General features: G+C 38.8%; 2 protein-coding genes across 5 annotated transcripts; one reads left to right on the top strand and one right to left on the bottom strand.

Annotated features, from left to right (window-relative positions):
• Nucleotides 1–2,027: 2,027 nt before the first annotated feature.
• Nucleotides 2,028–6,786, bottom strand: LOC141820254 (uncharacterized). 4 transcript variants are annotated; one of them, XR_012601121.1, is made up of 3 exons: nt 5,475–6,786; nt 2,304–2,382; nt 2,028–2,208 (listed from the first exon to the last, which is right to left on the bottom strand). XR_012601121.1 is itself a non-coding variant. In XM_074707543.1 (2 exons), the coding sequence occupies exon 1, from the start codon at nt 6,778–6,780 to the stop codon at nt 5,488–5,490; it is 1,293 nt and encodes a 430-aa protein (XP_074563644.1). In that variant the 5' UTR covers nt 6,781–6,786; the 3' UTR covers nt 2,028–2,208; nt 5,487. The 4 variants fall into 4 exon arrangements, 1 of the variants encoding a protein (XP_074563644.1); XR_012601122.1 differs by having other exon boundaries at nt 5,487–6,786; XR_012601123.1 differs by having other exon boundaries at nt 2,304–2,378; nt 5,487–6,786.
• A 2,205-nt stretch (nt 6,787–8,991) lies between these two features.
• LOC141820287 (protein SIEVE ELEMENT OCCLUSION B-like) lies at nt 8,992–11,623 on the top strand. The gene is made up of 6 exons (XM_074707577.1): nt 8,992–9,315; nt 9,391–9,495; nt 9,564–10,012; nt 10,102–10,211; nt 10,291–10,916; nt 11,006–11,623. Exons 1-6 carry the CDS (start codon nt 8,992–8,994, stop codon nt 11,621–11,623), a joined length of 2,232 nt encoding a protein of 743 aa, XP_074563678.1.
• Nucleotides 11,624–12,932: the final 1,309 nt, after the last annotated feature.

The following is a 12,932-nucleotide window of genomic DNA, read 5'->3' as shown; positions in this document are numbered from 1 at the left end:
TAATCATGGATTAATTTATTTGTTAATTTTAGCATTAATTACGTAAGGTAGAGCAAAGAATTAAACAAATTAATGCAGAAGTAAAGTGAAAAATAACATTCTGTACCAACTCCAAGCAAAGATCGATTCAACCACTGAGAAATAGATTTCTAAATGGATCATGTATATATATAGTATGAAAGCATGTGCTATATCTGGCTTATTGACTTACTTTCCATCATAATTAATTCAATTCTTTTTACCTTGTGCACCCTCTTCGTTGCTTTATATTTTCATCGAGTACTATTAATAATTATTTTAAAGGAATAAATTTTGGTTTTCAAATGCTTTTTCTTATACTATTATACATTATCACAAACATTAAAGAAATTTTCTGGTGCATGCGCGGACACAAATAGCCACTAACTCTGACTTTGCTCCAGGCATCCGCATGCGCCTTTCACGCGCGGATTCTTGTCGGTGGATGCAGCATCACGTGGCCGCCGGCCGTATCTAGTGTCCGTGGATATGGATATCCACGCACCTGACTATTTCTGATCCTTGCTATAAAAAGAAAACTGGTGGGCGTTGGCGGCGTCGGCGTCGGCGGCGGCCGTATTCTTGGATTGCATGCGGAGAGTCACAGCGCCAGGGATGTGATATCTTTTACATTATAATGACTTTTTGAGTTGAAACTTGGAAGAAAATCTATGCACACCGATATTATAAATTTTGTTCATAAAGATTGTATTTTCAGATTGTTTGTCTCATATCTTATAATATTTTATTGGTGCACGAGGGATTTATAGAAATATACACTCGCCAAAATTAAAGGGCATCCTTTATATTATAATTAAAAAAGGTTTTTCTATTTTGATGCTCCATCAGCTATATGCCTATATTCTATCCATTATGCCTCTTTTTTCTCTCTCCTAATTTATTATGAAATACACATGTTTATATAGGGTGAATAAATATTGTTGTACATTCATCACCAAAATACAAAATAAAATGGATTATTAAATGTGTCGATCGATCAAATAAAAATAAGGAAAATACAAAAAAAAATAATACTCGTAAGTATGCTACTTAAAGTAGTTTGGAGACTCCACTCTTATAATCATAGTGGTAATAATAGTAATATTACTCTGTACACAATCAAATTGTAAAAAAAAACCACCATAAAAGATAAAAGTACATATTTTATTAATATTAATAATGTTTTTGAGTTTGTGTGATTACAAGATTACAACTTTACTCTTTTGTTGATCGATAATAAAAACTAATGTGACATGATCCTAATTAGTGATAACAACTTCAACACACTAAAATTATCAATTAACAACCGAATGCCATCGAAGTTTTATTCAATAGCAATTTAACGATCAAATAAAATTTTTAATCGAATAAAATTTTAAAAAATAATTACCTCTATTAACCACCCAAATAAAATTTTAATTTTATCAAATAAATAAAAGTAAATTTTAATCAAGGATGCTTCTATAGATTTTAAAAGTTAGAAATGTATCTTTCACTTTTGATAATCTTTATAGTAAATTTAAAAAGTTTTGTTTTTATTGTAATGTAATAAAATTGTCATGATGATCAGGACGGACTCATGACAAAATAATATTTTTCAAAACTTTGGTTTATATCATAGGAGTAATCAAAATAGAACACAAAGATTCAAGCTTTCGTGATGATAAATTTAATAAAGGAAAATATTATTAATTCAAAGATTAATTACAAAGGGAGAACTAAAATCTTTTAAAAGTACCAACTCAACTAAAAATTAAAACTGAGTAAAAAAAATTATCACACAAATCAGAGATAGTAAATTAAGTAAAAGGAAAAGGGTTAGAATGATACACTTTTCTCTCATCAGATACATGAACAAACTCCTGCTCGACCATAATTCAAATAGAATCTGAATCTGCAGCCTAACTAAATTAAACACATGAAAAAAGAAGAAGAAAAAAACTATGCATGAACCAAAATCTTTGTGAAGCAAAGAATGTAAGGATTTCTCTGACTTCAAGAGTCCAAAATTCATTAAGACTCATCAGTTTTTATTAGTACGAAATCATTCGCATAAATATTCAACCATCAATTGCAACGTCTTTTTCACAAGATAAACCCACCCACTCCATAGATCCAATTAAAATTTTCTCATCCAATACCTATTTTATCAATCCTCTCAATACTTATCTTTATCTTCCAAACAGCCATCTGAAAAATAAAATTGAGGGTTGAAATATATGCGAAAAAGACATTGTAGGAAGAGGGAAGATGATTATGGAGCAATTGTGCAGAATAGGATTTACCTAAACTACAATACTCCACCGAGACAATGGTCTTCCCAACAAGAGAGCAATTACTACCATTTCAATAGGATTTACCTAACTAAACACAATGAACCCAAATAAATAGGAATGAATCATGTGTATGCACAAAATTGATGGAAAACTTCTTGAAAAGAAACACGAGGAAGAAAATAAATAAATAAATCTATGATTTTGCCCATGCCATAATCCAGATGATTGAGAGTATCTAGGTGATTGTTAAATAGGTAATGACGAAAATAATCATTAGTAAAGCTAGTATCTTAAATGGTAATAGAGGTTCTCTCATATGAGAAAATTGACAATGGAGAACAAGAGACTTAAAGGATCAATCTTACTCTAGGTGCATTAGCTATATAATGACCAATTAAAATTCCACAACCAAATGCCTAATGCAATAAAATTTAGACGGTGAAACGAGAACCTCTTTCATCTATGCCTCACCTTATCATTTGAGTGCTTTAGGCCGTTCTGTTGTGGTCGGTGAGTCCTGAGCTGGCACAACAGCCAATCCACCAGCAGCACCCTAGTGCCTACTGCCTGAATTATGGTCCATTTGTTCTGGAAATGGCCCAATGAGCAGTGAACCCTATTTTAGGGTTTCACTAGTTTTGTCAAGGTACTTTGAGGAGGGATGTGGCATTCAGGAACCTAAGAGATACCTCAAAATTTTGGGATATCATATTGCTTGGAGACAAGAAGTTTTTATAGAATCGTTAATTGAGAGGTCTGTTGTACAACAAGGTTTGAGCAATACTTTTCCTGGTCTTTATTTCACTTTTGACTTTTGCTCTCACATATTATAGAGTTTAACTTCTCCTCGTAGAGTAGACTTATGTTGAACCATATTAAATTGTTTTTATCCATTTTTTGTGTGTTTATGTTGTTTTATGACTGAAGATTCAACCATATAGCCTTGAGGCAAATGTGATATTGCATTTTAAAGACATTGAAATTTGAAACTACATATATGTAGTTTGTGATGCAAAATTATAACAAACATTGCAGAGAATTTTACAATGTAATCAAATGATATCAGAAACACTTGTGATTTGAACAAGTTATGTCAAAAGCTTAACACTTACGTTTTCAATTTCTAGCAGTGCATTCTGAATTGGTTGTAAAGAAAGCAATCGACATGAGAGATAAGGAAGACAAAAATGTCAGTAAATATCAAAGGGCTTTGCTCTTATTCATTCAAAGGTTCAATGGGAGGTACCATTTCTCATTGTGGTGATTGAGAATATAAATTATATTAATCTAGTGGATCTATGGTTCTCTACTTGCAAAGAGAGAATGGTAAACTATCATGATATCAAAGAGAGTGATTAAAAGTTGATGGAGGCAAAAGTCAGCACTACCATCAGACTACAGATAGCATCATGTTAGACAATAGTATCGTTAACAAAATCTATCTCAAAAGGAGATTACATAAGATACATATGAGATGAAAACTTGATAGAGTATCTAAAGACATTCTAAGGCTCGATAAATAAGTTCACCAAGATTAGACAGTAGATCTCAAATGGTGACTTCGGCATAAACATCTATTATTTTATTGTTTAATTCATTTAATCCTTTTATGGAGACTGTCCTTGTTGGTAGGATAGATAAGGCAACTCTAGAGAAGATGACAAATAAAGCTCTTGTTTCATGTTCGAGTGGGAGTGACTAGTTACATAGAGAGGAGGGGTTAGGAAGGAAAAGTCTCATGAGCAAGGATCTCAATCATGTAGATCTTAATCCAGACTTAGGTCTTCAAAGGATGTTCAATGATACAGGTGCAAAACATATTGTAATGTCAGAAGCAATTGTGTAGATAGCTAAGGCTAAAAATGTTGTTCATGTTGTTATAGAGGGAAAAAAAATGCTTCTACAGCTTGATATTTGGATTCAACTTATTCAATACATGTTTACACAAGGATAGTTGTTTGACGCATTTCATATAAATGTAACCACGACCTTGAATTTGGGAGATGACTAGAAGTGGAGGTTCTCAATGCAGTCAGACTCCAGTTACATGGTCAAGCATAACACATCATAGGACAAATGACTCTTGTCTTAGAGATGAGTTGGAATTTGATTAAATTGAGCTACTTAAATTTAGAAGTGCAGCCAGTAGAGTTTAGAGGGTTGCCCGTGGTAAGTGGCTTTACATAACATATATGTTGTGCATGTATCATCTGGAGACATCCCAAGGCATGTGAAATTGGTAGCATATGGACCAATAACATCATATGGACAAAGCATATCCATAAATTATTTGCTAGTAGAGAGATTCAAAGAATCACCATCCATGGTTGTGTAACATCATCGACCAAACTAATCGCACATAAGCTTGGCAAAGATGAAGATAAGGACATGGATCATATGACTTACATATGTAGTGTTGGAGTAGATCAATTTAGAGGATTACGTACCCTATCAAGAGCAATGGAGCTGCCTCTCATTGAGATGAAAATTTATTATGATTAGCAAGTGTTGCACAGGACCAATAGTCCATGCACCAACAACACCCTAACTTTTACTACATAGAGCGCAGTTAATTATTTTCATCAATTTAAGGTGATATTTTGTCTACAAAGGAGGAGGTTGTGAGTTTTCTCACCTATGAAATGACCTAGAGCTTAAGAGGCAATTTAGAGTGTGTTTGAACATTGTGTGATGCCATATTATTTATAGAAAGTAGAGATTTTTTCTCTAGGAATTGGGAAATGCTAGAAGTGAGATTTTCTAAAGTTTTTTTCATTGGCTTTGAGAAAGGAATGGAGGGTTGATAAAGATATGAGTGGGTAGTACTTTGTTCAATTTTGATTGTGTGTTTGCTCTCACAATATAAACTCGGAATCCTTTTGTAGGATAGGGTTACTCTAAACTACATTAAATTGTTCTTCTTCTTACTTTTGTATTTGTGTTATTCTACCATTGAATATGAAAATTCCCCCATGTGACCTTGTGGTGGAGGTGATTCCAAGTTCTAGAAATCAAATTTGGAAACTCAAAGTGTGTGGTTGAGGTGATGGGTCTTAGAAATTGTTGCGAGGTTAGTCTCCAATATATCTAGAGGCATTTGCTCATTTGGTTGGTAAAGCAAACTAATAACTTTAGTCTCTAATAGCTGAAAATAAAAGTGAAACATGTATAAGGACAAACCATGGATCTTACCTTAAAGTTGTGCTCCCACCCATTTCTTGAATTCACCATGCTCCGAGCCATCAGATACAGCCATTCCAATCCTGGTTTCTCTACCCTTACCAATGCCCATATAGTACAACCTCCATTCTTCTTTCCTTCCATCTGTAATTTGGAGCAGACACGGCGCCCCTACCCCTTTGTTATCCCATGCATCTTCGTCAGTGGAAGGCTCAAGAATTGGCTTGCCATCGCACCGTCTCCAGTCCTTCAATCCGTCCAGAGACACCGCCAAGCCAATATGTGATACCCCGTCGACAGATAAACCTTCGTAGGCCATCAAGTACGAACCATTTATCTGGTTCCTCACGACATGGGCATTCCTCACACCAGCCTCGTCGAAAGCTCCAGGGGGGCCGCAGCCAAGGACCTGCCCCAGCTTCACCCACCTAATCCCATCCCTGGACCTGGCCATGCCGATGGCATAACAGCGGTTCACCTTATCGAACGAGTGGTAGTACATCCTCAGGTCCTCTCGACCATGGTACACAAGCTTTGGCGACTCCACGAAGGAGGAGTCCCACTCCCCCGCTGATCCAATCTCAAAGAGGGCGCCGCTGTGGTGCTCGCCTTCGATCCTCGCCCAGTAGCGGCCATCTTGGCTGATGGCGAGGCCAGGAAGAGACACGAACCGAGGGAGAGAATGGTATGCCGCTCCCTCACCAGCGATCTCCAGCTTCTCCTGGCTAAATCCGGTGTAGTAAAGCCAGTAGACGGCGCCCGGAGTCGTGATCTTCTCGCTGGACATGATGAGGACGTCCGAGGGCCTGACGTTAGCCGTGTCAAACGCCCACCAGTCGGAACTGGGGCGCATGACTTGGCCAACGTCGTCGCCGGAAGCGACCGCACCGGTCGCCCTCTTCCATCGAATGCCGTCTTCGGACACTGCGACGCCGATGGAGTCCCCGTCAACATTGTCGCCTCTTCCGTGGTACCACATGAGCCAGCGCGCCTCGTCGTCGCCGAGGTAGCGCTTGACGACGGGGGAGCCGACCTCGAAGCTGTCCCAGGAAGGCGAGGGGCCAACATCGAAGATCATGCCTTGGAAGGAAGTCGTGGAGGCCGATGAGGGAAGCGGTGGAGTTGCGCAGGAAGCAGAGGCAAGCAGTGGTCGATTCTGCCGATGGCTTCCGGAGGAGAAATAGGAGGAGGAGGACGACGACGACGACGGCGATCTAGTTGTCGGGTATCTGTTGGAAAACGGGAAGGGACGGAGAAGCGACGGTATCATCGGCGGCGTCGTCGTCCATTTCGACGCCGCTTCCATTTGTGTGTGGACTCGAAGCAGAGGAAGAAGGAAAGGGATTGGAAAAGCAAATAATAAAATAAAAATAATTTTTAACTAAATTTAAATAATTATTCTATATTATAAAAGATTATTTTTATGATTTAAATATTATAAATTAGAAAAAATATTTTATATTTATAATTACTACGATAACACTTTAATAAATATTTTTTTTGACAAAAATATGATGAAATATTATTTTAATATTTCAAAAAAAAAAAAGCTTCATGAAAATAAAAGGAGCTCCATCTATTTTAATATGATGGACGCCCTTCGTATTTTTCTAAAAAAAATAAAAACAAACCCTCAAAAATTATTTCATATATTTTCTCATAGATGGCTAAGAAAAGGATTTTTTTTATCTTATTTGTCTTCTTCCCATAAGCTACATTTGAAAAGTTAGCTTCTCAATTTTATCTTTTAATTTTTCTTTATTTTCTTTTTCTTTTTTACCTTTATCATTAAAAGGCTGTCTTTATGATTTTTAGACATTTGTAAAATTATTAATAATTTGTAGAATTTTGACCGACACATGCTTATTGGACTTAATCAATTGAATCGACACATGCTTTAGAGTTTGATTGATTGTGTGTCTACTCAATTGATTAGACAATCAAAAATATGAGTCAATTCATTACCATTGAATCTTTGTCTACTGTAACAAATTGATTATGTAGTAACTAACTCAATTATATTTCGAGAATAAAAAAAAAATTCTTAGCAAAGGTGAGGATGATAAATTGAAACTATTCTAAGAAATGTGTAAAGTTTTTTAATAATTTTTCATATATGAAATGAAAAGGTTAAGTTGATTGAAAACTCAAATAATCTTTTATAACTCAAATTTTAAATTATAATTTCTTAAGTTTGAAAAATATTTTTGAAATATATCGAAACGTATCATCATGAAATTTCCCTGATATGATGTAATGTGACCTACCTTAAATGGATTGTCAAATATTAGTGTTTATGTAATCACGCTCTTAAACATATAATTTGGATATTTAGTAAAGATTTAAGATAAATTATATTTTAATTACTGATGTGGTGGGTCAAATGTGTGGATTATATATTTGATAGAATTAATTGTATTAATATATGTAATTATTGAAGTCCATACATTTTAAGAGTGATTAGATGTTTACAAATTGAAGTCCTATTAGATCAAACCTAATTTATTAGGATGCTTGACGGACAAAGAAGTTTTATAGATAAGATTTCTCGACATAGAAGACAAATTAAGAAGCAAAGAATCTTGACATGTAACTTTGGGTAATAACTAAGAATCAAATCATGGATGTTATAATTAACTACGGAAATACTTTGTTGACTACATCGACGAATAATATGAACATATTGATATTTGAGTTTGAGTTCGAAAAATATATATGATATTCAAATTTGATTTAAAATTCAAAAATATAAATAATTTTGGCTCGAGCTCAGTTCAAAATAAAATTCAAATTCGAGTTCGGTTCAAATTGTTTGAACCTTGATTCGAATAAAGTCGAACTATAATTCAAAATGACTTAAATTTAAATTCGATTCAATTATTTAAATCTTAATTTGAGTATATTTTAATTAAAAATATATAAAAATAATTAATTCATTGGATATAGCACTGATTAAAATTTATGAATTTAAATTTAATTTGAAAAAATTATTGAACATGTGTTGGAGTGTCATATATATATTTTGATATATATATATATTTTTTTAATAGAATAGAAACTAGCGAACATGTTGAATTTAGAATTTAAAGATTAAACATTATATTATCTACAAATTAGTCAAAATGAGAGGAATTAAAGCTGCAAATTGACGTGGGCAAACAGTGATTGGATGCTCTAAGTGCCCCCACCTCTGCCCAGATCTAGACATCAAATCTTGCTTGCCTGGGCCTATAGTAAAAAGGAAGCCCCTGATGTGAAGCAAAGGTTCGGTTCACCAGAGCTTCTAAAGAACAAATTAAAGCAATTGCCATCGAACAAAGCAACTTATAGAACAAAGGAAATCGGTCCTGTCGCCTCTTTATTCTTCTTGTTTCTTCTTTGGGCATATGTATCTTCCTCTTCCTCTTCCTCTTCCTCCTCTCCATGCCCTATATAAACCCAACCAACCCTCCGGCAACTGTACCTCCACAGCCACCCCCCAGTACTCCTTATTTGCTCCAGTTCTCTTGTTGGGGAAATGGCGGGCTTGACGTCCACAGGGACAGCGGCCATTGCGGGTCTGACGCCCACGGCGCCAGCGCCAACAACAGCCCTGATGCCGGCGCCAACAACAGCCCTGATGCCAGCGCCAACAACAGCCCTGATGCCGGCGGTAGTGCAACCCAAGTTCCAATTGATAAAGAGCGACCGCTCCGCCCACCTCTTCGCGTCGTCCGACGACAAGGCGGTGGTGAAGCAGATCATCTCCACGCACTCCCCGGACGGGAGGGAGATCGATACGAGGTCGCTCCTGCGCCTCGTGGAGGACATTCTGCAGAGGGCTACTCCCACCGTCATTATGGTACGTACGAGTTTATATATGCATGGATCGATCGGTTTCTGGGTTTTGATGGTTTGTCTGAAACTTCATCGTCAGACACCTCAAACGCACCTGGAGCTAGTGGACGACAAGGTGCAGCACATTGATGTTGTTGGAATGCTCGAAGTGTTGGCCTACACCATCCACAGGATTTCTTGCGAGGTACATATATATATAAATCGAAGATGAAGCTCTTCGATCGTTTCTTTAAATAACTGCTGTGCTGTCAGATAACCTGTAAGTGCTCCGGCGGCGGCGACGCCCACTCGACCACCATGGCGCTGTTCAACGCACTGACTTCCTACACTTGGGATGCGAAGGTGGTGATCGCGATGGCGGCGTTCGCAGTGAGCTACGGCGAGTTCTGGCTCACGGCCCAGCTCCACACGGTCAACCCTCTGGCGAAGTCGGTGGCGCTGCTCAAGCAGCTGCCGGACATCCTGGAGCACACCGACGCGCTGAAGCCACGCTTCGACGCCCTCAATAACCTCATCAAGGCCATGCTCGACGTGACCAAGTGCATCATACAGTTCAAGGACCTCCCCTCCGACTACATCTCGCCGGAAAATCCCGACATGGCCATGGCCCTCACTCATATTCCCACAGCTGTCTACTGGACCATAAGAAGTGTCGTCGCCTGTTCTTCTCAGATCATCTCCCTCATCGGATTGGGCCACGAGTAATTTATCATACTATACCCAATCGATTGATTCTGTTTTTGATGAAAATATATATATGTAAAACGATGTCCCCTATTCTTTTAAGCAGGTACATTTCTGCAACAACAGAGGCATGGGAGCTCTCAAGTTTAGCCCACAAACTTAGCAACATTCATGGCCACCTCATGAAGCAACTTGAATTACTATATCGATACATTGGTGAGATAGATAAAAATTATTAGCATATACAAAATTTTATTGTGAAATTTTACAATATATATATTGATATATAATTCAGGGGAGAAGAAGCACGTGGAGGCGTTCCAAATGCTGCTGCGACTCTTCGAGGCAGTGCACATCGACAACATGAAGATCCTCAAAGCAATGATCTCGTCCAAGGACGATCTGCCGCTGCTGGACGGGGCGACGAAGAAGCGGGTGAGCGTCGACGTGCTGAGGAGGAAGATCGTGATGTTGTTCATCACCGACCTCGACATCTCGCACGAGGAGCTCTTCGTGCTCATCCAGATCTACAACGACACTCATCAGCAGAAAGCGGATCGCAACTACGAGGTGGTCTGGTTGCCGGTGACCGACCGGCACTTCCCTTGGGACAACTCCAAGGAGGAGGCCTTCAACAGGTTGGCGTCGACCATGCCGTGGTACTCGCTTTACCATCCGTCGTTGCTGGAGCCGGCGGTGGTGAGGTACATCAGGGAGATATGGCACTTCGACAAGAGGCCGCAGCTGGTGGTGCTGGATCCTCAAGGGAAGGTGGTGTGCCCCAATGCTCTGCACATGATGTGGATCTGGGGCAGCCTGGCTTTTCCCTTCACCAGCAACAGAGAGGAGGCGCTCTGGAAAGACGAGACTTGGCGCCTCGAGTTCTTGGTCGACGAAATCGACCCCGTCTTGCTCGGATGGGTAAGAACTACGCTAATTTAATTACTTATTTACTAAATGGAAACGAAGAATTGAAACAAGTGATCGATCGATGTTGAATGTATGTATAGATAAGAGAAGGGCGGCATGTGTGCTTGTACGGGGGGGAGGACATCGCCTGGATCCGGCAGTTCACGACGGCGATGAGGCGGGTGTCGCAGGAGGCGCGGGTGCCGCTGGAGATGGTGTACGTGGGAAAGAGCAGCCCGAAGGACAGGGTGAGGAAGGCGATCACTGTGATCGCGAACGAGAAGCTGAGCGGGTACTGGCAGGACCCGGTGATGGTGTGGTTCTTTTGGGTTCGGCTGGAGAGCATGTGGCACTCCAAGATGCAGCACGGGCGGACGATCGAGAACGACCCCATCATGCAGGAGGTGGTGACGATGCTGACGTTCGACGGCGGAGACGAGGGGTGGGCGATCGTCAGCCGGGGGTCGCTCGACATGGTGAAGGCGAACGGGAGGAAGATGGCGGACTGCCTGCTCCAGTTCGAAAAGTGGAAGGCCAACGTGGAAACGGAGGGCTTCGTGCCGGCGCTGACCAACGCGCTGGTGCCGTTCCAGACCACGGAGCACTGCAGCCGCCTCATCCTTCCGGGAGACATCGGCAGGATCAAGGAGCGAGTGGTGTGCGCCGAGTGCAAGCGCCCGATGGAGAAGTTCGTCCTCTATCGCTGCTGCAACGACTGATCACCTCCATGAATTGGATCGAACTGGATTGGAATAAAGCTAAGAAGTATGTGTGTGTGTCTCTACATGTACTGTGTGTGTGTTTGTGAGCAGCCATTGAGTTTGTAGCTGCAATTTGATTTGATGCATGTTTTGTGGTGCCTTAATTATTTGATCTGTGTGAGATCTATATATCTAGCTACTCTACAGTGTGTTTCTTTGTCATCATTCAATAAATAAAGTTGTTTATTTGTCTGTCTTAATTATATATATAGTTAATATTATGGTAATTATTCAACATTGAGTATAATTTTGATGCTCAGAAGTAGTTTTTCAAGTACATTTTGATCCATTTTTTAGGGGTACCTTGATCGATGCAACTAATATCAAGTAAGTTTAACGTTTAAGCATTGGAATCATCTTTCAAAAGGAGAGGAATTGGATTTTCTCTTTAATGAATCGGGGAGAGGTTGAAGCTATTAAAGTAATATTGAAAATAATTTTTCTTATAAGCTTCAAGTAGTTTTTTGATGTGTAAAATTTGAAGAGGTAAAGTGATTTAAGGACCATCACTTAGGAAAAAAGAGAATGGAAGTGGAATGATTAAGAGTGCTTTGAACCGATTAATTCAAGAGGTGATTGACTCAATATCATGAAAGTTTTTCGTTGATCATCAAGATATAAATCTGAGAAGCACAAATGAGTCATGATGGATGATCCAATATCACGAGTGGTTCGAACTCCGCTGCCGTATGAGGCGTGGTGCGTGAAATTCGAACTCTCGTTGCATAGGAGGAGACTCTCACATGTCTTACCATCACACCAAGCCCCCGAGGGCTACTCAAATGGTTAAATTAGAACAATATGTTAAATGTATATGGTGCATTAAGTATGCTAAGATTAATTAGGTATTTAATTAGAAACGGATGAAATCCAAGTAAGTCAAGATTAACTGACATTGATAAAATTTAATATATAGGTATTGACAAATGTGAAATCCAATAGGTGTTCACATAAGTACAAACAAGTGTTGGTAGTGAAAAAGTTCAACATGTGTTGATAATAAAAATGCTCAATAAATGTTGGCAACAGAAAAACCCAACCGGTGTTGGCAAGAGAAAAAAATTCAATTGATGTTGGTAAGGAAAATATTTAATAAATGTTAATATTGAATAAAATTTTAGTGGACTAAAGTTAATTTAATATTGGATAAGTGGAAGTTCTACCGAATCAAGATTAGCTAACATAGGCAAATGATGAAGTCAAGAGATTGGGTCTTTGTAAGGAAAAATTATAGTGAATCAAAGTTAACTAACACTAGATAAATAAT

Source organism: Curcuma longa, unplaced genomic scaffold, assembly GCF_044706935.1.
Source record: "Curcuma longa cultivar G26 ecotype Majalengka, Jawa Barat unplaced genomic scaffold, ITB_CL_G26_1.1 utg31682_np1212_342060_RagTag, whole genome shotgun sequence".
Taxonomy (NCBI): domain Eukaryota; kingdom Viridiplantae; phylum Streptophyta; class Magnoliopsida; order Zingiberales; family Zingiberaceae; genus Curcuma; species Curcuma longa.
The sequence above is the reverse complement of the archived record's forward strand: the minus strand, read 5'-3'. Positions and strand labels throughout refer to the sequence as shown.